Below are 24,031 nucleotides of genomic sequence, written 5' to 3'. Positions count from 1 at the left end.
AGTAATGAAAATGGGCAACCGATTTTTTTGCTACCAGCTTTCCTAACTGTTGCTTTACTACGGTGCTCACCACTACGGTCGCACACAAGCCATACCATCCCAGTATTACCGCCAATATTTTTTGATCGGCGGGTAACAATTACGTAACCATACTCCTTTCCCGTTTCTTGTACCCAATTCTTCAAATCAGTTAGAGACATGAAACGCTAAAAAAAGTTATGTTAATAATAATAATAACTCTAATAATAATAATAATAATAATAATAATAATAATAATAATAATAATAATAATAATAATAATAATAATAATAATAATAATAATAATAACAATAATAATAATAATAATTGAACCTCATACTTCAGGGACTATATGGTCATTATTGAAACTATTTTAACTGAATGGTTTAACCAGGTTAACTTTCATATAAAGATTTCTTCTTTAAACACTAACTCCGTTAGCATACTTAACTGAACAGTTCAGGGACCGTTTGTGTCAATTTTTGAAACTTCAGGGACCATTTGTGTCAATTTTCAAAACTTCAGGGACCATTTGTGTCAATTTTTGAAACTTTAGAGACCATTTGTGTCCATTTTCGAAACTTCAGGGACTATTTTTGTAAAATATGAAACTTCAGGGACCATTTGTGTCAATTTTCGAAACTTCAGGGACTATTTTAGTAATTTTGATTGTTTTTATTTGTGATTATGTGTTGAAAGCTTGAAATTTAGTCTGTTTGCTATATGAAATTTGAAATTTAGTCTGTTTGCTACATGAAATTTAGTCTGTACAATGGAGTTCATGTTTTAAATGTTTTAGTTGACTACTTTAGGTTTATTTAGATAAACTTATTTATTGTTATTTTAACCACTTTAATTCATTTTATTTATTTAAAATGATTCCAAGGCCATAATAATTATTTTAAATCAGTGATATTCAAGTTAAATAATTAAATTGAAATATACTTTTTAACAATAATAATAATAATAATAATAATAATAATAATAATAATAATAACAATTATAATTATTATTATAGTATTTTAACAATAATAATAATAATAATAATAATAATAATAATAATTATAATTATAATATTTTTAACAATAATAATAATAATTATAATTATAATTATAAATATAATATTTTTAACAATAATAATAATAATATTTATTTTAATGTGATACCTCATTTATTTGAAACGGATTGCCCGGGGTAGATGGTTCATAAAGTGATTTGTTACGGGGCTCATAACCATATCCACCATGTTCTTCGTATCCACCGTAGCCTCCGTATCCAGCGTATCCACCTTCACCCCTAGATCTATCGTATCCACTGTATCCACCTTCACCCGCGTATCCACTGTAACCACATTCACCCCATATCTATCGTATCCACTATATCCACCTTCACCCCCGTATCCACTGTAACCACCTTCACCCCCGTATCCACTCTAACCACCGTATCCACTGTAACTTCCGTATCCACCTTCATCCCCGTATACCCCTTAACCCGGATACGATTGTTGCGTCGGATAATATGGTTCATCAACAGGTGCATTCTCAGCACCGTATCCACTTTGTTGCACGTACGGAGATTCATACCCGTATCCGTAATCTGGATACACTTGATGCGTCGGGTAATTTGGTTCATCAACAGGTGGAGTGGGAGTCTTGTTCAAGTCTGGCAACTGTGTTTTTTGATCAACAGCGACTCCAGACACAACCTCCTCCTCCTCATTGGCAGCATTTGCTCCCCATGTGTCGTTAGAATAGCGATTACCGAAATAATTATCGTTCCAAAATGATGACATTTTAACAAGATTGAACAAAAAACAGAACAAATGATTTTGGTTTAGTGTGTAAATTGTTTACTGAAGAAGAAGATGAAAAAGAAAGCAGGGAATATAACACTCGAATGGTGAACAGATATGAATGGATGGATAAATAGACTTTCATGTGACACTTCAATAGGCAGCGTATTGCTCTCTACTCCCCGTATTACTTTATTCACGTGCCTGGACAACATCGTATCGGTGTCAAATCAGTCTGACATACGTTGCGTATTGACCACTACGCAGCGTATAGGGTTACCTATACAGGCTGCGTATTGATCAATACGCACCCTATGTCAGACTGATTTGACATGGTACTAGGTTTGACTGTCTGGTTGTGTACCTACCCCTTACATACGCTGCGTAGAGGTCAATACGCAGCGTATTGAGGTAACCCTATACACTGCGTATTGGTCGATACGCAGCGTATGTAAACCCTAAGTGTGCAGATAGGCAAACTGGGTGTGCAGATAGTCAGAGCCAATTTAATATACCGGATCTACGAATTTTTTAAAAAACATTAGGGTCCGGGGTCCCCGACCCGTTCAATGTGGATCCGCCCCTGTCTGTATCGCCATCTTTATCGGATCCTTCGTCATCAACTCCGTTCCTTAATTAGTGTAAGTGCATGCTACATATTACGTTATCGCTCTTGATTCTACCATAAATTTTTAAATATTAGTATCAAGGTTTGTAAAGCGGTGTTCATCCTTGAGACTGAGGGTTCAAGTCACATAGTAGAAAATGATCGAAGTGTGTGTTAGCTGGTTGTAAAAAAAAAAGTTACAAAATAGAACCACAAAAATGTTTTGAAATTAATTGACAACAGTTACCATTTGTGTGATTTCTTTTTCTTACTGAATATTGTGATATCACCATCCTCTAACACCAGAACTTGACCAAACGGTTTTTGTTCTGTTTGTAATTTCCAAGAAGAAGTGTAATATGTTTACTAGTTTCTTTCTGATTTATAATCCGTATTAGAAATTAAGAAAATTCTTTCTGATTTATAATCCGTATTAGAAATTAAGAAAATACTATTTTATTTTATTTGTGAACACATCCTTATATCGTATATTATCACAGATTTTGATTGAATGGAACTTTTTAGTAGTTTTTATTTTTGGGATGTGTCATTTCCATTTACACATAATCTAGTAAGAAAGTCTACTATTACATAAGCGTTTACCGTATGTTATTGAATGGAACCTTTTAGTAATTTTTATTTTTTGGGATGTGTCATTTCCATTTACAAATAATCTACATTACTTTTTGATTTATTTTTTATAAAATATTAGTTATCAATGACAGGTAAAGTCGCCAATTACCTACCAGTAAGTTATTCATCGCTATTTTATAGGTGAAATATCAGTCGTTAATTCGCTAGTAAATTTGCAATGATAACTCACTATAATACCTGTTAGTGATCTAATAGTGAAACGTCAATCTATTGGTGAGGAAACGTTGCTAATCCGTCGTTGAAGTTTCCATGGTGTCTAGCCATTTTCTCGCTTTTGTGTATGTTATGGCTATAAGGTGATAATTACTTCCTGAGATGATTATAGGAGCATGTCCCACCTAAAAACGGCTAGTTTTTGTAATTAACTCTAAAACTACTGCTCTTTATATAATGTAATTCTTAGAAAATGTTACACAAGAACATAAAATAACAAATAAAAAAACAATAAATTCAAACATTTGAGTTACCGGTGGATTTCAAATTCAAAAAACGATCCTCACTCTAGTAACCAAGTATGTATATGTTTTTACAAATTTAAAATATATTTTTTTAGAAAGGACAAGTAAATGTAGCTCTTTCAAATGTGTCATCGTTCAAGTTCTTGCTTACAAAGGGGACAACATGATACTATCTTGAGCCATTGATCAACACATTTCATATGGAATGTATGTGAACATCCCAATTGTCTCATATCTTCCTTCTCCTTGTATTTTGCTAAACATATACAACATTCCTGTAAGTATGTATCTTGTTAGCATCACGTTTGATAAAACATGACACGTCAAACATCCATGACATCAATCTATAACTTTAATTTAGGATGTCGCCAGGAACCCCCTCGGTTTGGAAAAAATGGAAAATTTTAGTGTAAACCTTGTATGATTTAAAAAAAAAAAATTAGTGAGAATTATTGAGAATCTAGGAAAAGAAACCCCTGAAAAAAATTACTGGATCAGCCGTGCTGCTATACGAATATTGGCATAGAGTATGATGTACAACACTTACAGTGATTGAGTTATCGATGATGGCCTTTCCGTGTTCTATATCAGATTCGGTTTCTTTATATTTCCATGTGGGTAGCTTTAAGATTTGTTCTTCAGATGCACCGCGGTTGGTTGAGCCAGCGTTCATGTTGTAGCCGAGAAGGTTGCTAATAAGTGGCACGAAACAACATAGAAATAGAAACAATATGAAGGGAAACGAGTAGGTGATGGCGTTCCAAGCAAGTAGTGAGATGCAAAGAACGTCGAGTTTTGGAGCTCGTCGAAAGGTTCCGAACCGGGAATCGAACACCCAAACGTTCCCCATCACGAACCATATGGCAAAGAATAGCTCCATAAATGTCCGAAATTTGTTCATCATTTGTAAGTTCCTGAATATAATAAGAGTAAAATTAGTTTATTTTATGTGTTTTTGTTTAAATACATAGGACTCTTTTTATATATAAAGTAAGTAGTAACTTTTCATGATTTTGCACGTAATTTGAGCTTCTCTCTCTCTCTTTTTTTTTTTTATTTTTTTTTTTTTTTTTTGCTTTTTAGATGATTGAAGTGTTTTAAACTTTTATAATGAAAAGAAACTTTTTTTATAAATAAAGAGTAAATGATTAAACTGTAAGCTACTTTTCCTACTTGTAGATTTTATAATTATTTTTTTATCATGATTTATAAATATTGTTTATCTTAATAGACTTGTTTGCTAATTTATTACGGGTTGAACCATTTATTATTGATGTGATTATTTTAAAAAAAAGTATTATATATTATAAATGTTAATAAATAGTAAGCTACTTAGAACTCCCATAAAAAATACTTTCGTAATGTTAATAAATAGTAAGCTACTTAGAACTCCCATAAAAAATACTTTCGTTACCGAATCGGATAAAATAGTAAAGTTCGATTGTCAAGGTAACCAAAGTTTTTCAATTTCGTTGCAAATGAATTTAAACAGAATTGTCATGTCAGTTCCAAATGAATTATTTATTTTTATATAATATAAAACAAATAATTTTTTTAATAAAAAGTTATATAAATCAAAAGGTTGTTATCTTTGTTTGATTAAACTTTTTTACAATTTTATAAATTTATAATGAAAAACTTCCCAAGCTAAATTTAGAATATCACTATATGTTAACATATTGTGGGAATATATGGGCTTTTGGTTTGGAACATAAATTGGGCTAAAACTTTCGGTTATGGGTCACTATTTAATTAGACTTTTTTGGGCTAATTCATAAATTGGACTAAAACAATCGGTTATGGGTCATTAGCTATGAAAATTTGTACGATAATCAACATGTTTAATTCGATAATAATCTAAGATATTACATTCAATCCAATATATGACACAATATTTATTTTCTAATAAGAAGATTAATGTATATATCGACTTATTTTCATTAATATTTGATATAAATTTTTCATGTAAGTTCGATACAAAATCAAGTTTAAATAGAAAATTGCGAGAACTCTATAAACACTTACGTATATTGCTTTAATTACTATGATACGCAAAGCAGTTACACTTACGTATATTGCTTTAGTTTTGATATAAAGAGTTCTATTAGTCTTTATATACGGTCCAAAAAAAAAATTGTTATTTCAATTTTTTATTTGTTTATTCAAAGAAAAAATACATTATAGTTCTCGCTAATTATAGAATATATAATCTAGCAACCTTTTTACTCCGTATAAAAGATTTATGAGCTTTTGGTTACCTCGACTCTTCGATGTTAACAGAATGTTCTACTCCAACTTGGGTCCAACAAAAAACCCGATACCGCCAAAACAACAACGCTAGATTAAGCACACACCCGGCTCCATACCCGGATACCCATGTTCTCATGGGCCAAACCGGCTTCTCTTCTTTGGAAACCGATAGAGTATACGCTATCATCACAATTTGAAACACCAAACCCAAAAACTCCATAAACATCCAAGAACCCGTATTAAACGGGTTCGACCCGATATCCGATCTTGCGGCATTTTGGTAATGAAACACCCTTCTTGCAAAAGAATACCATCTAGCTCTTGATATTCTAATTGCCATTCTTACCAAGAAAGAAGAGGGGACACTGGTGGTGGCAGTGGGCCGAGAGGTGGCCCTATTGTGTGGGCCCACGTCCTCTGTCGTCCCCTCTTCTCTACCATTTGGAATCAATGAAAATGAAACCGCTACAGCAGAGTTGCATAGCGACTCTGGTGTAAACAAGTATCGCGTATTCATCGCTAGAAAATCACAAACTTAAGCTTTTGTATCAATATATGCCTTCAAAGTTCAAACCAACCTATATCATGAAACTTCCCTCTCAAGAAACTTAAAGAACAAGTTTTTCTTGATTATTTTCATATGGACAAGATTCAAGCTTCAAGAAATCAACATGGGTATGATCAAAACTTGTTGAAACCGATACACGCGGTCTTAAAACCTCAAGAAACCGAAAATATGGTTGGATTTTGGACAGATGATATGGTTACAAATGAAAATAAAATGAAGAAATATAAATGAAAGAAAGAGAGATGGTGGCCAAGACTCCAACTGCTTTGCTTTGATTCCAAGACAATAATATATATATCACAAGTATGTAGCGACGGATGGCCTAATTTGGTCGCTATATAGATGTGTTTATTAAGCAAATATAAAGCTGCTTGTAATGCAAACTACGGAATCATATTTTTGGATTAGAATCGAATTAGGGTATGGTTTAAGAAAGTTTTTGATTTTGATATTTGACGTTAAACTTTGAGTTAATCTCACTCCCTCATAGTCGTATTGTGACTTACCAAACCAACAAATGCAAAGAGCATGACGGTATGTTATTGGTAAAACGGGTCGGGTATTTGATTCAAAACTGTTGTTGGGCCACCTAACCACTAAACCAGCCACCAATGTATTTTGGATTTTATTTTCTGTTGTTGGGAAATCGTTTTACTTGTTTGTTGGGGTTAGAAGTATTACAATCCAAAGATTTTGATGCCATAACTAAAATTAATTAAAACCACATACATTATATATTTATACTGTCATAACATACTCTTTAAAAGTTAAATTCAGGCATATGTATCCAAATTAAGGAGAATGATATTGGTTAATTATATTTTTCATGATTACATTTGAACTCTCTTGTCTCGTTAGTAAACGACTCCATAAGTAGATGTTTCAATTCATTACACGACACAAAAATAACTAGATTTTGTACTACTATAAAAAGCAATATTAGCGTTAGGAGAATCAAAATCACTATAAAGTTACATCACAACCGTCTCTGAAAATCGCAAAAAAAAAAAAAAAAAAAATGGCCCTGTGTGAGATAAAAAATTTGAGCGATATTCAAAAATCTCCATTTAATATAAACTCAGATGACAAAATTAAGCATTAAATGTCAGTAACAAAAAAATAAGCTAAAATAAAGAATTTGGATGTTAGGATTAGAACCCACATCTCATTGTTGTTTAAGCAAGGCAATAACCACTGGTACAAAAGCTCATCTATGTTATCATTCAATTCAGCGCATATATATTCTGTCTTATACAGCATAAATTCTATTAGAAATTAAAAAGATTTTGGCCCTCGGAGGGTTTGGGCCTTGTGCCGTCGCCCACCGCACACCCCTACGGGCCGGCCCTAACAGTAACGTTCTGTCGGCAGATATGTTGATAATAAACCAACTGATGTGTTTTGAATTATACATATTTTAAATGTTAAATAATCCTTATTTTGTATATCTTTTACCGGGTGATATGGAAGATGGAGGAATTAGTTGCAATTTGTGTACGGTTGTACTTGTACGTATTCGTATAGTCCATATGGAGGTGCACCTGCGATGCAACTAATATGTATGGTGGATACGCGACGACACTAAAAACCGCATTCATTTCCTATATAAAGGGTTTCGATAGTCAAAGAATGAAAAGACATCCAGAGACAAAAAAAATACACTTTAAAACACTCGTAATACAGAGGGAACAACCTCTAGAAGCTACAAAGGAAGATCCTTGAAGGTCGATTACATTGTTTTCGGTCCGAAGATGGTGCACATTGAAGATTGATTTGTTAGAAATAACCCGTTGATGTGGCCTTAGGATCATTTGGTAACATTACCAATATGACATAACTAGTCCCCGACAATTACTTAATGGTACTAATTGTAAATATTGATTAGTCCAAGGGGCAATTATGATTTCCCTTTAGGTACCATTAATAGAGAATACATAGAGTTTTATAACGCATCACTATTCATGACCATTATTTGTTGATCTTTATATATTGATGATAAATGGTGATCAAAAACTCTAGAAGAACACCAATACTAAAAAAAATTCTCTCTAGTGTAATCTATCAACACAAGGTACCATAACGGGAATCATGGCTTCATCTTTATCCTCAAAGATAATCATCCATACAAGTAAGTATCTCTAACTTGGTATCTATATTTACGCTATGATTGAATGAACATGATTAAGTTCTATAATTTTAACCCATGTTTAAAGATATAATCAACATGATTGGCTTTCCCTTTCTATCTTCATTATGTTGATATTCTTCTACTCATGTGTTCATGTTTAATTTAAATTTATATACTATTAATTTGAAACATTTGTTTGCATGTTTAGTTGTAAATTGCGCTTAAATGTTTGTACATTAATCAAATATTGGTTGTAAGTTGTGCATAAGTAGTTGTATCTTAATAATGTATGAATGTTTAGTTGTAAGTTGTGCTTAAATGTTTGTACCTTAATCAAATATTGGTTGTAAGTTGTGCTTAAGTGGTTGTACCTTAATCAAATAATGGTTTCATTACCTTACCAAATTAAATCTGTTTTTTATGCATGTACGGTTGTAAATTGTGCTTAAATGGTTGTACCCTAATCAAATAATGGTTTCATTATCTTACCATATTCAATCGGTTTGTTCCATTCAAAGTTGTGTTGTTTTATTTGTAAATTATTATTATTTATAATAATCTAACTAATTTAGTCAAAATCTTGTATAAATATAATTTGCAACATATTGATGCAATGTTTGTTGTAATGTTTGCATTATGGTTTGTATAGTGGTAATGATATATATTATATATAGATTACGATGAACCTGTCAAACGGGAAAAAATAGACGCAGGTTTATCGTAACGCGCAAGTCTTAGATCAACTTAGTTATTTTATTCTATGTTTTACGTTTCGGTTTAATTTCTTCGCATTAACACCGTAACTTCAGTGTCGGTGGTCGCTCGCAGTAATGTGACATTAGTGCTCGCCCCCGCTGCAACGCGAGGGTTGCTTAATACTAGTTATTCATTAATTCTGAACTTTTTTATTTTAGTAAACACTAATTTTCATTCTTATAAAATGTTTTTGTGCTTAAAGTATATATTATTTGTTTTATTTATGACTTGTTTGGGTGTGTTGAGTTTATAATAAAGGCCAATGGTGTGGAGTTGATTTTATCTACTTTTGTATTTTTAACTCAAGGCTTTAAAACTCTAACAACTGTGAGACACGTTACAATTCAAAACTAACTAGAATTATGACCCGTCGCAATGCGGCAGGGATTCTTTAGTTATAACTAAGTCGATTTAGGATGCGCACGTTATGTTGAACCTATCAAACGGGAAAAAATAGACGAAGTAAAAAACTTTCACCCACACACGCACGTTGCATCGTGTTAAATCGCAAAATTTAGAACGAAACGTAAAAACGTTAAACCAAAGATGCACGTTGCAATGTGTTAAGTCACAAAATTTAGAACGAAGCATAAAGCGAAAAAATTGCAGAAAATGAAAACTATAAAGGACCAAAGTCGAAAGTAAAAAAAAATTGTTAGGATAGATTGCAAAAGATAAAAAGTTTTGTGTTAAAAGTAAAAAAAAAAACGAATAGTTTTGGGTTAAAAGTAATTTATGAAATACTTTTGGGTGAAAAGTAAAAAAATCAATTTGTTTTTTTTTAAATCCCCAAAGCCAAGGTTACAACAACCATATGCATAACCATTTTTTCTTTGAAAACCCCCCAAAGCCAAGATTAAAACATATAAGTAAAAAAAAATCAAAGTGGTTAAATCTCAAAAGATGTAAACTTTTGAATTAGAAGTGAAAAAATTAATCAAGGGGTTAAATTGTATAAGATGAAAACTTTTGAATTGGAAGTGAAAAATCAAATTAATCAAAGAGGTTAAATTACTAAAGATTAAAACTTTAAACTTAAATTGTCAAAGATTAAAACTTTAGGGTTAAAAAGAAAAGAAAGATTAAAACTTTAAAGTTAAATTGTCAAAGATTAAAACTTTATGGTTAAAAAGGAAAATTCTATTTTTTTTAAGAACTCCTAAAGCTAAAGGTACAATAACCTAAAGCACAATTAAGTTGCTTATTTATAGGTTAACTAGGATTAAGACCCGTCCGCGTTGCGGTGCGGGTAAATCGTAAACATTGAATGGATTGGTCCAAACGTTATATGATGCATTAACCATATGAAAACACACATTTCGACATATCTAGTTGAACTCAATGTAACCTGTATAAGCATTGTGATAGGATCAAACGTAACGTAAATCGAATTCATATCGAACAATCATAATGTATTATATGTGACCCAACTCATACATAGAAAACGTAACGGGTATGAAGAAAAATCTGCACATGTAATGAAAGGGATTAATTAGAACTTCCGAAAAAAGGGGAGAAAAAGAAACTATAATTTGACTCCACTCGTTCCGAAACAAACTTTAGGAAACATACATAAAATAAACACGAAAAATATTATATTTGACCTGAATCATTTCCAAAAAAAAAAAAAAAAAAAAAAAAAGCTTACGTCCAAACGTAGAACAACTTGAATTTATTCAAAAACGTACATAAAAATATGCACGTAAAAATGCTTTCTTTAAACGAAAATGTATTATATTTGACATGACTCGTCTATAAAAAAAAGTTTACGTCGGAATGTAGAACAAATCATATTTATACCTACCCGTACATAAAATATGCATGTAAAAGATAGTTTTTAAGTAAAGGAAGTATAGGGGTAAACCGAAACAAAATATTAGTAAAAAATTTAATAGGTTAAAAACGCTCGTAAAACCGTGCCGAGTAGCACCAATGCCACAACGGCATCGACTCTCAACATCGTAAAAATAAAATAGATAAAATGGGAAAAATTACACTGAACGAAAAGCAGATTTAAAATCATTGAACCACGCACACCCGTTAGAGTGTGTTAATGCGAAGAAATTAACCAGAAACGTAAAACGTAGAAAATAATAACTTAGTCGATCTAGGACCCGCCCGTTGCGGCGAACTTGTCAAAGGGGAAAAAATAGACACGTTGCGACGGGTCTGTCAAATATGAAAAAATAGAGCAAAAAACGTTGAACCTCACATGCACACTATGACGTGTTAACTCGTAAAATTTAGAACGAAACGTAAAACTTGTGAAAGATAAAAGGTATGGGGGACCAAAGTTGTAAATAATAAAGTGTTGTGTTAAATTATAAAAGATGAAAAACTTTGGGTTAAAAGTAAAAAAATTAAAAGGGGTTAAAATACAAAATATGAAAACGTTTGGGTTAAAAGTGAAAAATCAAAGTTTTTTTTAAAAAAAAAAACTCTTCAAGCTTGGGATACAACACCACAATGCAATAAAAAGTTGGTAATTTATAATATGGAAATAATAATAATAATGAGTCAAGTATGCTAATATATATATAAAGGATTTTAGAAAGTTGATGGAATTTTCTTATACATTATTAGCGTTGAGAGGATTTCTCTAACAAGTGACACCCCACTAATATGTTGATATGTGTGGGACCAGAAGTGGGGTTTGTCACGACCTCCGACCCTGTTATGGAAACGGGAGCCGTGAGCCAGCCAAGTGGTACTGGTGGTTATTTTGAAAAGTATTGCAGCGGAAATTTCATCAAGAGCGTGAGTTAGGAAAAATATCAGAGTTTTGAAACACCGGGTTTTTATTTATTAAACATGTGGGGATAAACCCATGTTTTGCAAAGGTAGCTTTAATGTGGGATAAATCCGAATACATAAAACATCTTTTCCTTTATTTAATTAACAAGCCCAATTAATAGGAGTACGAAGATGATGTGTCAACTATCGAATCATAATATGAGGAAGAATCAGTGTGTTGACATTATTGAATTACAAAGATACCCCGAAATACAACAAAGTTTAGTGTATGATTGACTTAACACAAAGTTGTATTAAGACCACTTTCAAGGATGAGTCAAGTGCAAGGTATATATAGATTAGCTCAAGCTACAAGCTTATATCCACGCCACAAGGTGTCGTAGTGATTGAAATAATAGTAGTGGTGATCGAACGAGTTCACCGTGTTTTGAAATCAAATGAAAGTTCAATGAAGTAAATCCGAATCTTTGTTTTAAACAAATCTAGTAGGATTTTCGATTGAAAATGAAGCAATTGAATAATGTTTTTCGATCGAAGATTATAAAGAAATAAAGATCACGAAATGCCCGATCGATGCTGTAAGAACCGTTAAGAGATACACTGAAATATGAAATGAATTTGTGTACCATTATCTTAACACACGATTGCGTTAAGATTGCTTTATGATAAACCAACAAAGCGGATTTAATATAAATAAATAATTAATTAATTAAATCCGTAAACGAGATTAGTGAAGGCTTCAAATTTGTGGAAACATCACCACAAGGTGATCGTGATCAAAGAAACGATTCAATGAAGTTGAAGACCAAACAAGCATGTTATGGTTCAAAACAAATGAAGTGCTTGTTAGGATTATTTCGAATATAATGGCTTCAATATATCATATGGGACCTTGAATTGAATACGTATTGAGAGCAAGTTCAAACAATTGAACTTGGTTTAAACACAATCTGAAATTGAATAAATAAATGTATTGACAAGGAAATTTCGAAATAGTTATGATAACAAAACCATGTACGTATCTTGAAAACAAAAGAAGTTTTCAAGAAATTCATTGACTTGATAGCAAGGAGTCAATACTTACAAGAATGCGGATTATCCAGATTATGAAGCAATAATTTAGATATAGTGATCATTCAAAGTGGAACCACATGCATAACAAACGATGAATGTGTAACATATAAATTTTTCAAGAAATGAAGCAAATGAGGGTTTGTTATAGTGAAAGAAATTATCGTGATACAATGACCATTAAGAGGAGTAGAGCTGTGAAAATCTACTCACCAGATGCAAAAGTCGGAATTTCAATAAAAGAATCTTAAGGACTTTCCCTGGAATTTCGTCTGATGGTCAATTGTTAGATGACACTACCATGAAATGTCGAACATGGCGTATTCGTCATAAATGAGATGAGGCAAATGCGGAGACATGCGTCTTCTCCTTGGTGTGATTTGTGTCGTTGCAGGATCGCGTGACAAATCGCCGCATCCTAATCGATAGTTCTCCTGCTAGTGAAAACTAGCACCGTCGTCGAATTGCTCCATCGTGCCTCCTCAATGATCTTGCCTCGAAATTCGTATGTGAAGTATTTCAACCTCCGTTGATGTATAGCTTAAGTTTCGTGAAATCTTGCACGTTCGTGCTTCGTTTTGCGTAAATTACCTTCTTGATTAACTAAAATAGCATAGATGTCATAATAATGGCATCCCAACTTAAGGGTTCCCGTCGTTTATATTGTCACACAAGTTACGAGACATATGATCAAACGAAATAATGTTCGATATCGGAATTATAGATATATGCAAGAGATTCCAGATAAAGAAGTCTATAATTATCATTAACACACATGCTCATGATTTATTCTAAATTGTCAATCGTTATGGCTTTTGGATTTCCTTATAGATATACATATCTTTATATTCATAATATATATACCATTCATAGGGTCAATGTATTTAACAGATTCATATTTTCAAAAGCAGGTCAGACATCAGGTCATAGTGCTATGTAGGGAATTTTGTCACTTGTTTGACATATTATACCCCTTCTTACCAGGTTTTCGTCGGAGAGGTAACCTCATCCTAACCGGTTCTCGCCGGAGATGTAATTATCGTTGTATTTCCCATAAATAGGTTTTCTCAAATCATGATTTTAAAATGAATCTTTTATCAGGGCTTGTATCAAGAAACAAAGAAATTTGTATTCACATTACGAATTATATTCTAGAATCAAATAGTACCATTAAGCACGAAATAACAATGATCAAGTATTATTTATTTATCGTATTTGCAATGTTCTAGTCATTATTCTTTTGGCATACCAATATCTACCATATTATACTTATACAAGTAATTAGCTTCTCTTGAAGCGTATATTAAGGCATCTCTTTTAAGTTCGAGTCTAAATACTATCCTGGGTGCTATCAGATAACATCAATTTCCTAACTCTTCGTTTAAACTTAGGTATTATTACAACACCTAATTGCTTAAACAAGTGGCTCTGATACCACTTCTGTCACGACCCCCGACCCCGCCCTGGAAACGGGAGCCGCGAGCCAGCCACGTGATACCGGTGGTTATTTTGAAAAGTATTGCAGCAGAAATTTCATCAAGACCGTGAGTTAGGAAAAATATCAGAGTTTTGAAACACCGGATTTTTATTTATTAAACATGTGGGGATAAACCCATGTTTTGCAAAGGTAGCTTTAATGTGGGATAAATATGAATACATAAAACATCTTTTCCTTTATTTAATTTAATTGATAAAATAAGCCACTTCTGTAAGCCTTTTTGGTGCCGTATCCAACTCTTATTTCAACCTACTGTAATCACCTGAAACGCGTTTTAAAAAGGTTTTGTCAGCAGGAAATACTGGTGAGTTCATTTAGTTTGTACAAAAAGACACATTGTTATAATTCACAGTATTAAGAGCGATTACAATTGCCCCTATCTTATAAGTATCTGGTCCAGTTGTCATGTATATCTATTAAGAGCGATTACAATTGCCTCTTATCTCATATATATCTATTTTCATGTATATCTATTTAGGTGTTTAATTTACTTAATTAATTAATCTTACTTAGCTGATTAATTAATCTTACTTAGCTTAATTAATCTTACTTAGCTGATTAATTAATCTTACTTAGCTTAATTAATCTTACTTAGCTGATTAATTAAACTTACTTATCTATTAAGGTTTCTTAATTGCTAAGTTTTACTTAATCATTAAGTTTACTTAAACACTAAGTTTACTTAATCGGTAAGTACTCTGGTTTAACAACTTCCTGGTTATGAGTTCTAATTCTAGATACAATGGAACTCGTATTAGTGTATTAACCCAATTCAACTTTAACGATAATCACGAAATCAAAACCCTCACGATAAATGACAAAGTATAGCCGTATACGGGTATCACTTAAACATTCATTGGATCGGTTTCAATTGATCGGATAAAGTATTGTACCAGTTGATAGAAGGGTAAATAACCGTGTTTTAACATGTGTAAATATAAGGTTTTAAGTGTTTATCATCATAAAACATGGTTACTTTGAGTGTGTTTCTATTTGTAGGTACCCAGAGCTTAACGGATGGATATTGAAGCTAAACGGGAGGTTTTCGGGAAGATTTATGAAGGTTAGAAGCTTACACACAAGTTGGGAGTTGTAAAATGCGAAAAATGGTAAGAAACCAGTACTTGGCACAAGAAGAAACCAGTTTGGCGCAACCTGGTGTCAGTTTGGGTGCAATACAGATGCGAGTCAGTCAGGGGCGCAACCTTGTGCCAGGGGGGTGTAACATGTGTGCTTGTAATCATTGTGAACAGTTCAGTTATCAATAAAACAATGTTATTTGATCCCAATATTTGTTTCGTTGTGTTTTACATTTTTCATGTTTTGATTTTTGCTCAATTTTAAACTCTACATCGCTTTCTTGAGAGTTATACGCTAACTGGTGCTTAAACGTACTCAGTTTAACGCGACAAATACTCCGGAACATCAACATATACTCAACATACCTTAAATAACCTTTACATAACTTAGAAATAAGTTTTGAAGGTTTTGGTATAGCAAAAACAAGTTAATTCGCTTACAGGGACTAAACTTGACAAACTGCAAAAGTATGCCAATTCAAACTGTAACGAACATTCCGGAACATGTCCATAAGTTAAACATACCATAAATATCCTTTACACAGCTTAGAAATAGGCTTTGAGGGGTTTGGTATGCTAAAGCAAACTTTTGGATCATTCAGGGGCTAAAAGTGTCAAAAAGTGCACAAGTTTGCACTTTCGCACTTAACTTACGTTCTGAATACATCCGGACATCCAAAAATTTATGTAAGCATCCTTATATTATGCCTTAGTGTATGGCATGAGAAAAATCCGTTCGTCGCGCAATTTGGATCGTCTTTCGCGCTTATGCGCATTCCGTCGTAATTAACCGAACATCGCGACCGTACGGCCAAACGAACCGACATCCGACATATTTTTGAGCACATTTTAAGTTCCCTATACTTAACTTCATTTTAGAGCTTTGAAATGGGGTTAACGGGGCTTAAACGTGCCAAAAACGCATCAAATACCAAGTTCTAGCGCTGCAGGGACCAAAACTGCAATTCTGCCAAACTAGGGCCTTACGGACCGTAAGCCATAAGCCATACGGTCCGTAAAGGGTCCCCAGATCAGCAGAATCAACATTTAATGCTGATTGGCTCTTCAAATCGCGAAAGGTCCGATTGCCTTTTCACCCAATGAAAGGCCAAGGGCCATATTCAGTGAATCTAGCTAGGTAACACATGTACGCACAAGATCGTGGCACGATATTTGATAAAACGATCCTAACGGTTCCACTTTTCCTATAAATACCCCCCCCCCTTGTTCCAAAAACCCACAAAATCAGATCTTAAGGCTCTAAGTTGGAACCATTGTTTCATACCTGAGCTATTTGATCTAGATTAGCACTCGGGGACCCTCCGTAAGTCTTCTTTCGTTCTTTTATTCGCTTTTCGAGTCCGAAAGTCGACGTTTTGTTGACTTTCTGCATTGACCAGTTTATGGTCAATGCGAAGTTCATTAGAACTTCATAACGTGAGCGTGATCACGATGGTTATAGTCCGTAGTGACTATACCTACTGATCACCACGTTATCTAGGCTCGGTGACGAGTCGTAGTTTCGGCCAAAATGTGCATTTATTGCATATTTTGTAACCAAGCTACTCGTGGGCATCAAAGCCGTTTGTTTTGATGTCAAACCTATTTTCAAACTTAGTTAAGCATGTTCTAACATGCTTAGCTCGTCACTTTTAGTTTAGTGCTTATATAGGGTCGTAAGGTAAGCGATCTAAACCATCGCTTATACTTTCGAACCCGACCCATTTGGTCGATCATTAGGATCCGACCAAACACCTTAGGTGACCATAGCTATAACCTTCCGAGGTTATACCTTGTGGTCGCTATGTTAGGCGTTCCGAACGCGTTCTACGCGAGCGACGCGTTAGGGTAGCATAAGCTACCTAAACGGGCCGTGATGGACCGTAAGCACTTAGGTTAAGTTTCATTTTAGTATGTAGGCTTTGTTAAACCATATTACATGAGTCTCCATACTCGTTTGGTTTACGAACCCGCGTACTATCCGATCCTACCGATTTGGTCCGGTATATTAACATAGCTACCTATTAGGTGCCGTTTGATATCCCGTGATCTTTAGCATCATCTGGTTATTATACAAGAACTCCAAAGCAATCTCAGGTGAGTACATAGAACCCCATCTTTTACATGTTTTCGAGGATTCAATGTGAGTACATTGAACCCCTCTTTTACTGTTTTCCAACTGTTTTGGGGTGAAACACATGTGCCTATCTGTTACTTTCATGCTTTCCATGTTTTCACATCATATATCTGCTATGCTCATTAGTACATTATAGTACATGATTTCATTACATTTTATGCTATGTATGCCCATTGTGTGCGTACTTAGTACATTGATTTACATTACATTTCTGTTGCATATGTTTACTCAGCATATAGACACATTGATTTACATGAACATTTCTGTTGCATATGTTTACTCAGCATATGGACACATTGATTTACATGAACATTTCTGCTGCATATGTTTACTCAGCATATGGGCACATTGATTTACATGAGCACTTCTGCTTCGTATGTTTACTTAGCATACTTAGTACAATTGTTTACATCACATGCCTTCATTTTGTTATGACATTTGGTTTGTTTAACATGGGACAATACATTCATTAACATTGATCACGCCGTTCGTTAGTAGGTAGTGGTACCATAGGAATTGACAACTCCCGTTTCTGAAGTCCTGGGTTTGATAGGACTGGAAGGAATGACCGAATTCGATATAAATAACTTAGATAAACCTTTAATTTGTTTAAGGGTTTATCGCCGCAGTCTCAAGGCTTGGATGTATGCATAGTTTACAATACCGCATAAATGTTAATATCAATAGAGCATGCATTTTTCCACAGAACATAACGTTGATTTAAACCACGTTTTACTTCAACGACTTGTTTTGTGCATTTTACATATGGTTTAAGTTGATACATTTCGCTTACCATACATGATACATTTTGGGATACACATTACATGATTTACATTGAACATAAACACGTTGACATTGACATACACATTTGGTGGTTTACATTGAACATAAACATTTGACATGGTTTACACAATAACACTTGACATTTGGTTTATACATGAACAATTTACATGGTGGATTGGTTTGGGTAAATGGTTTGAGTAACGTGGAGTATGTAATATAATGCAAACATGGTGGATACGCCGCTGGTACTTCCTATATATAAATGTTTGTATAAAATTACATATCTTAGCGTTATCTAAATCATTTCAGTTTAGACACATAACATTTTATACAAATTACATACTTTTCATAAAACATTGTCTTACAAAACAACTTATTATATTCAACTCATTTTACTTGGTTACTCGTTTAACCTTGCACTTATCTATACATATCATCTGATGTTATCGTTTTTCAAATGGTTTACAAAGCAAGACAAATTACAAGGTTCATGACTGACTGTTATTAAACATTCTTTAAACTCAAGTCATGAATCCCATTTTCACAAAACCTATGTATCTCACAGGCATTTTTATGCTGACGTACCTACTTTCACATGTGTTTTCAGGAGCTGTTCCATAGGACGATGAACACAACACTAGGGCGGACCTGTGCCTTAGAGACTAAAAACTGAAGATAGAACTAGAATAACTGTGTTTTGAATTCTGTACTTCCTTTTAAGACAATGTAACACCCTTGTTTAATAAATAAAATGTAACTTTAATTTCCATGGTTGTATAACAATTAATTCTGTCAACAACACTCCCCGGCGTTTCCGCCGCGGTTGCATGTTATACGCGGCCGGGGTGTGACAGAAGAGTTGGTATCAGAGCCATTGGTTATAGGGAATTAGGTTATTAGTAATGCTTTGACCTAGACTATAACTTTCTAGGACCCTAACACAAGTTATCTTGTGTTTAGAGTTTAAAACATGCACATCACCTATCCTTAGGTGATAACCACAACGGGAACTTCGGTTCCGAATCCGCTTTGAAAATTAATCATCTGTTCTAGGATGATTGATTACTAGGTTTTGAACCCTCTGTTATATGGTTTTGAACCTCTTTGGATTTCAAAAATCTCGCCAAAGTTTTGGGTTAATAGTGTGAACACGTGCGAACTGGAAGAGTGAATGCCTGTACCCTGGGTTTTCTGTCTAAGGCTAGAGTGTTCGTACAAATCCACATAATCGGACCAGTCACTCTTACCTGGGAACTCTTGGGGTGAGTGTTCACTTATAGGCGAGCATGTCTTCGCGATACACTAATTCTGACCCATTTACTTTGACTAGACATTTCATAACCGCCATCTTTGCTTTTGATAATATTGCTCCATCTCATTCTCTTCATCCAATCATCTCACTCGTTTCATTTCATGTTTTTCTCTTCTAGAATGCCTCCTCGACGCGACAACCAGATAGCTACTGCCGAGCTGGCGGAGATTATTGCGCAGCAGATGGCTGCTCAATTCCCAAATCTCTTTGCTCAATGGAACCAGGCCAATAACAACAACAATGGTACATGCAAATACAAGGATTTTAACTCGGCTAAGCCATTCAAGTTTAGTGGTTCTGAGGGAGCAACTGGGCTTCTTCAGTGGTTCGAAAGCATCGAGAACACTTTCCGTCATGTGCAGTGTCCTGACAATCGCAAGGTCGAGTTTTCTTCGAGTGTGTTTCAGAAGAGGGCTCTTACATGGTGGAATGGGGTTATGAGAGATCAAGGTGCAGAAGTTGCTCTAGCTCAGACATGGGCTGAACTGAGAGCTCTTATGATGAGGGAGTTTTGTCCTCGTCATGAACAACGAGCGTTGGAGAAAGAATTTGATGTTTTGAAGCAAGATAGTGGCGAGCACAGGGCTTATACGGATAGGTTTGAGGAGTTGAGTCTGCTTTGCCCGACTATGGTTACCCCACTCGATAAGGCCATCGAAAGGTATATCGACGGCCTACCTGACTCAGTACAAGACATCCTCACTGGTAGCAACCCTACCACACTCCGTCAGGCAATCGAGTTATCAGCGACACTGACTGAGTCGCAGATTCGAAAGAATAAGCTACACAGGAAGGGTGACAAGGGCAAGAAGCAGTCGGCTGACAAGGAAGATAGCAAGAAAGGTCAAAACAAGAAGGGAAAGGATTCTGGTTCCTCAAGGGGGTCAAGGAAGCGTAAGGCTTCCCAAAATTATGCTGTCACTGCCCAAGCTAACCAGGCAGCTCCCAACCAGCCTCCAGCAAAGAAACCCTATTCAGGGAGTGCACCTTTGTGCAATCAATGCAACAGTCACCATCAGCCGCAATATCAATGCCGTTTCTGTACTAACTGTGGGAAGTCGGGTCATCTTGCCGATGTTTGTCGGTTTGCTCAGAATCGCGCAGTTCAGAACCCTGCTCAGCAAGTTGCTCAGCAACAGGGTCAGGCTGCACGACCAAACTACCCACCAGGTGCTTGTTATAACTGTGGGGATCTGACCCACTACAGAAATCGGTGTCCAAGACTAGTCAACCAGAATCAGAATGCAAACCAGAATCAGGCACAGGCTCGAGGTCGAGTCTTCAACATGAATGCACAAGAAGCACAAGCAGACAACGAGGTGGTGAACGGTACGTTCTTTATTAATAATCAGCCAGCATCTGTTCTTTTTGATTCGGGTGCCGACAAGAGTTTTGTGTCATTGTCTTTTGAGACAATGCTTCGCGTGTCTAGAACGAAACTAGGTAAACCTTTGACAGTAGAGGTTGCCAGTGGTGAACCCATCGTTCTTAATTCTGTTCTACGCAACTGCCAGTTGAACCTTAACGACCATATTTTTCCTATTGACCTCACGCCAATGCAACTTGGAAGCTTCGACGTTATTGTGGGAATGGATTGGTTATCTAAGCATCGCGCAGAGATAGTTTGTTCTGAGAAGATTGTTCGTGTGCCGCTGTCGACAGGCGAGATCCTACAGGTTCGTGGTGAGAAGCCTGCCGGTGGTCTCAAACTCATGTCTTGTTTTAAAGCTCGGAAATATCTGCGAAAGCACTATGTGGCTTTCTTAGCACATGTTACAGCAGATAAAGGCAAGGGTAAGTCTATTTCAGATATTCCTGTCGTTCGGGATTATTCTGAAGTTTTCCCTGAAGAGTTACCTGGTCTACCTCCAGCACGCCAAGTCGAGTTCCGTATTGATCTCGTACCTGGTGCAAATCCCATTTCCAGAGCTCCATACCGTCTTGCACCGTCAGAGATGCAAGAATTATCTAAACAGCTTCAGGAGCTCTCCGACAAAGGTTTTATCCGTCCTAGCTTTTCACCTTGGGGTGCTCCCGTTCTTTTTGTAAAGAAGAAAGATGGATCTTTTAGGATGTGTATCGATTATCGTGAGCTTAACAAGCTCACCATCAAGAATCGATATCCCCTACCTCCCATTGATGATCTCTTTGATCAATTACAAGGCGCTTCTTACTTTTCAAAGATTGATCTGCGATCTGGATATCATCAACTTCGTGTGCATGAAGAAGATATTCCCAAGACAGCGTTCCGTACTCGTTATGGACATTATGAGTTCACAGTCATGCCATTCGGTTTGACTAATGCTCCTGCTGTTTTCATGGACTTGATGAATAGGGTCTGCAAGCCTTATTTAGATAAGTTCATCATCGTTTTCATTGATGACATTTTGATATATTCTAAGACGCGAGCTGATCATGAACAACATCTTCGTCTTACTTTGGAACTCCTAAAGAAAGAGCAACTTTTCGCCAAATTCTCCAAGTGTGAATTTTGGCTTAAAGAGGTTCAATTCTTGGGACACATTGTCAATGAACAAGGTATTCATGTAGATCCCTCCAAGATCAGCGCGATTAAGGATTGGGATACGCCTACTACCCCTACTGAAGTTCGTTCTTTTCTTGGTCTGGCGGGTTATTACCGCCGCTTCATTGAGAACTTCTCAAAGATTGCAGTTCCTCTAACTGCTCTAACTCAGAAGAACAAGCCATTTGATTGGGGAGTCAAACAAGAGGAAGCGTTTCTGACTTTGAAACAAAAGCTTTGCGACGCGCCTGTCCTAACATTGCCTGAGGGCAATGATGATTTCGTCGTTTATTGCGACGCATCTAAATTAGGTCTTGGCTGCGTCCTGATGCAAAGAAACAAAGTCATAGCATACGCATCAAGGCAGTTGAAGATACATGAGAAAAACTACACCACTCATGATCTTGAGTTGGGTGCAGTTGTCTTCGCTCTTAAGATCTGGAGACACTATTTGTACGGTACAAAATGTGTGGTTTTCACTGACCACAAAAGTCTTCAACATATCTTCAATCAAAAGGAACTCAACATGAGGCAAAGACGTTGGGTTGAACTTCTAAACGACTATGACTGCGAAATTCGCTACCATCCCGGTAAGGCGAATGTCGTAGCCGATGCATTGAGTCACAAGGAACGTACTAAGCTTCATTGTGTACGTGTCCAATCTGTTATTCAAACCGATATCCAAGCTTGTATTTCTCAGGCTCAACAAGCTTGTGTTTCACAAGGTTTGATGGATAAGGAATTTCCTTATCACATAACACCTGCTCTTGAACTGAAGGACAATGGATCATATTACTTCATGGACCGTTTGTGGGTCCCAAGCCAAGATAATCTTCGTACCTTGCTTATGGATGAAGCCCATAAGTCTCGTTATTCTATTCATCCTGGCTCAGATAAGATGTATAAGGATCTTCGTATACAGTATTGGTGGCCTGGTATGAAGAAAGACATTGCCTTGTACGTATCCAAATGCCTTACTTGTCTTAAGGTTAAGGCTGAACATCAGCGTCCTTCCGGATTATTGGAGCAACCAGAGATCCCAGTTTGGAAATGGGAAAACATTACTATGGATCTCATTACTAAACTCCCGCGCACAAAGAAAGGTCACGATGCCATCTGGGTAGTCGTGGATCGTCTTACCAAGTCAGCGCATTTCTTGCCAATCTGTGAGGATTTTTCGGCTGACAAACTTGCTCAAATCTACGTGGATGAAATTGTAGCATGACATGGTGTTCCTTTGAACATCATTTCTGACAGAGATGCTCGTTTCACTTCTCATTTTTGGAGAACCATGCAATCTGCTATGGGGTCTCAACTTAATTTGAGCACAGCTTATCATCCGCAAACGGATGGTCAATCAGAAAGAACAATCCAGACACTGGAGGATATGCTTAGAGCTTGTGTGATCGATTTTGGTGGTAGTTGGGATTCACATCTTCCATTGATTGAATTCTCCTACAACAACAGTTATCACTCCAGCATCAACATCGCTCCTTTCGAGGCTCTCTATGGTCGAAAATGTCGTTCACCAGTTTGCTGGAATGAGATTGGCGAGGCTCAACTTACTGGACCTGCCCTCATTTTAGAGACAACAGATAAGGTTAAGAAAGTTCGTGATAACCTTCAGACAGCTAGAAGCCGT

General features: G+C 35.5%; 1 protein-coding gene across 3 annotated transcripts; it reads right to left on the bottom strand.

Moving 5' to 3' along the window:
* Positions 1–3,493: 3,493 nt before the first annotated feature.
* LOC110890065 (E3 ubiquitin-protein ligase At4g11680) lies at positions 3,494–6,794 on the bottom strand. 3 transcript variants are annotated; one of them, XM_022137632.2, is made up of 3 exons: positions 5,788–6,794; positions 4,077–4,443; positions 3,494–3,785 (listed from the first exon to the last, which is right to left on the bottom strand). In XM_022137632.2, exons 1-3 carry the CDS (start codon positions 6,294–6,296, stop codon positions 3,759–3,761), a joined length of 903 nt encoding a protein of 300 aa, XP_021993324.1. In that variant the 5' UTR covers positions 6,297–6,794; the 3' UTR covers positions 3,494–3,758. The 3 variants fall into 3 exon arrangements, with proteins under 3 accessions (XP_021993324.1, XP_021993322.1, XP_021993323.1); XM_022137630.2 differs by having other exon boundaries at positions 3,494–3,804; positions 5,788–6,790; XM_022137631.2 differs by lacking the exon at positions 3,494–3,785 and adding an exon at positions 3,805–3,944.
* Positions 6,795–24,031: the final 17,237 nt, after the last annotated feature.

This window comes from Helianthus annuus, chromosome 11, assembly GCF_002127325.2.
Source record: "Helianthus annuus cultivar XRQ/B chromosome 11, HanXRQr2.0-SUNRISE, whole genome shotgun sequence".
In the NCBI taxonomy this organism is placed as follows: domain Eukaryota; kingdom Viridiplantae; phylum Streptophyta; class Magnoliopsida; order Asterales; family Asteraceae; genus Helianthus; species Helianthus annuus.
Note: the sequence above shows the minus strand (reverse complement) of the source record. Positions and strands in the feature narration are given on the sequence as shown.

Bases quoted from the DNA above. Each gene is read 5' to 3' on its own strand.
- LOC110890065 (XM_022137630.2), bottom strand. From the start codon at position 6,296: ATGAATACGCGATACTTGTTTACACCAGAGTCGCTATGCAACTCTGCT. The intron at 4,444-5,787 runs GTAACCAAAAGC...TATTATATTCAG, and splicing joins GTTAACATCGAAGAGTCGAG to GAACTTACAAATGATGAACA. The intron at 3,805-4,076 runs GTAAGTGTTGTA...ACATACTTACAG, and splicing joins TCATCGATAACTCAATCACT to GAATGTTGTATATGTTTAGC.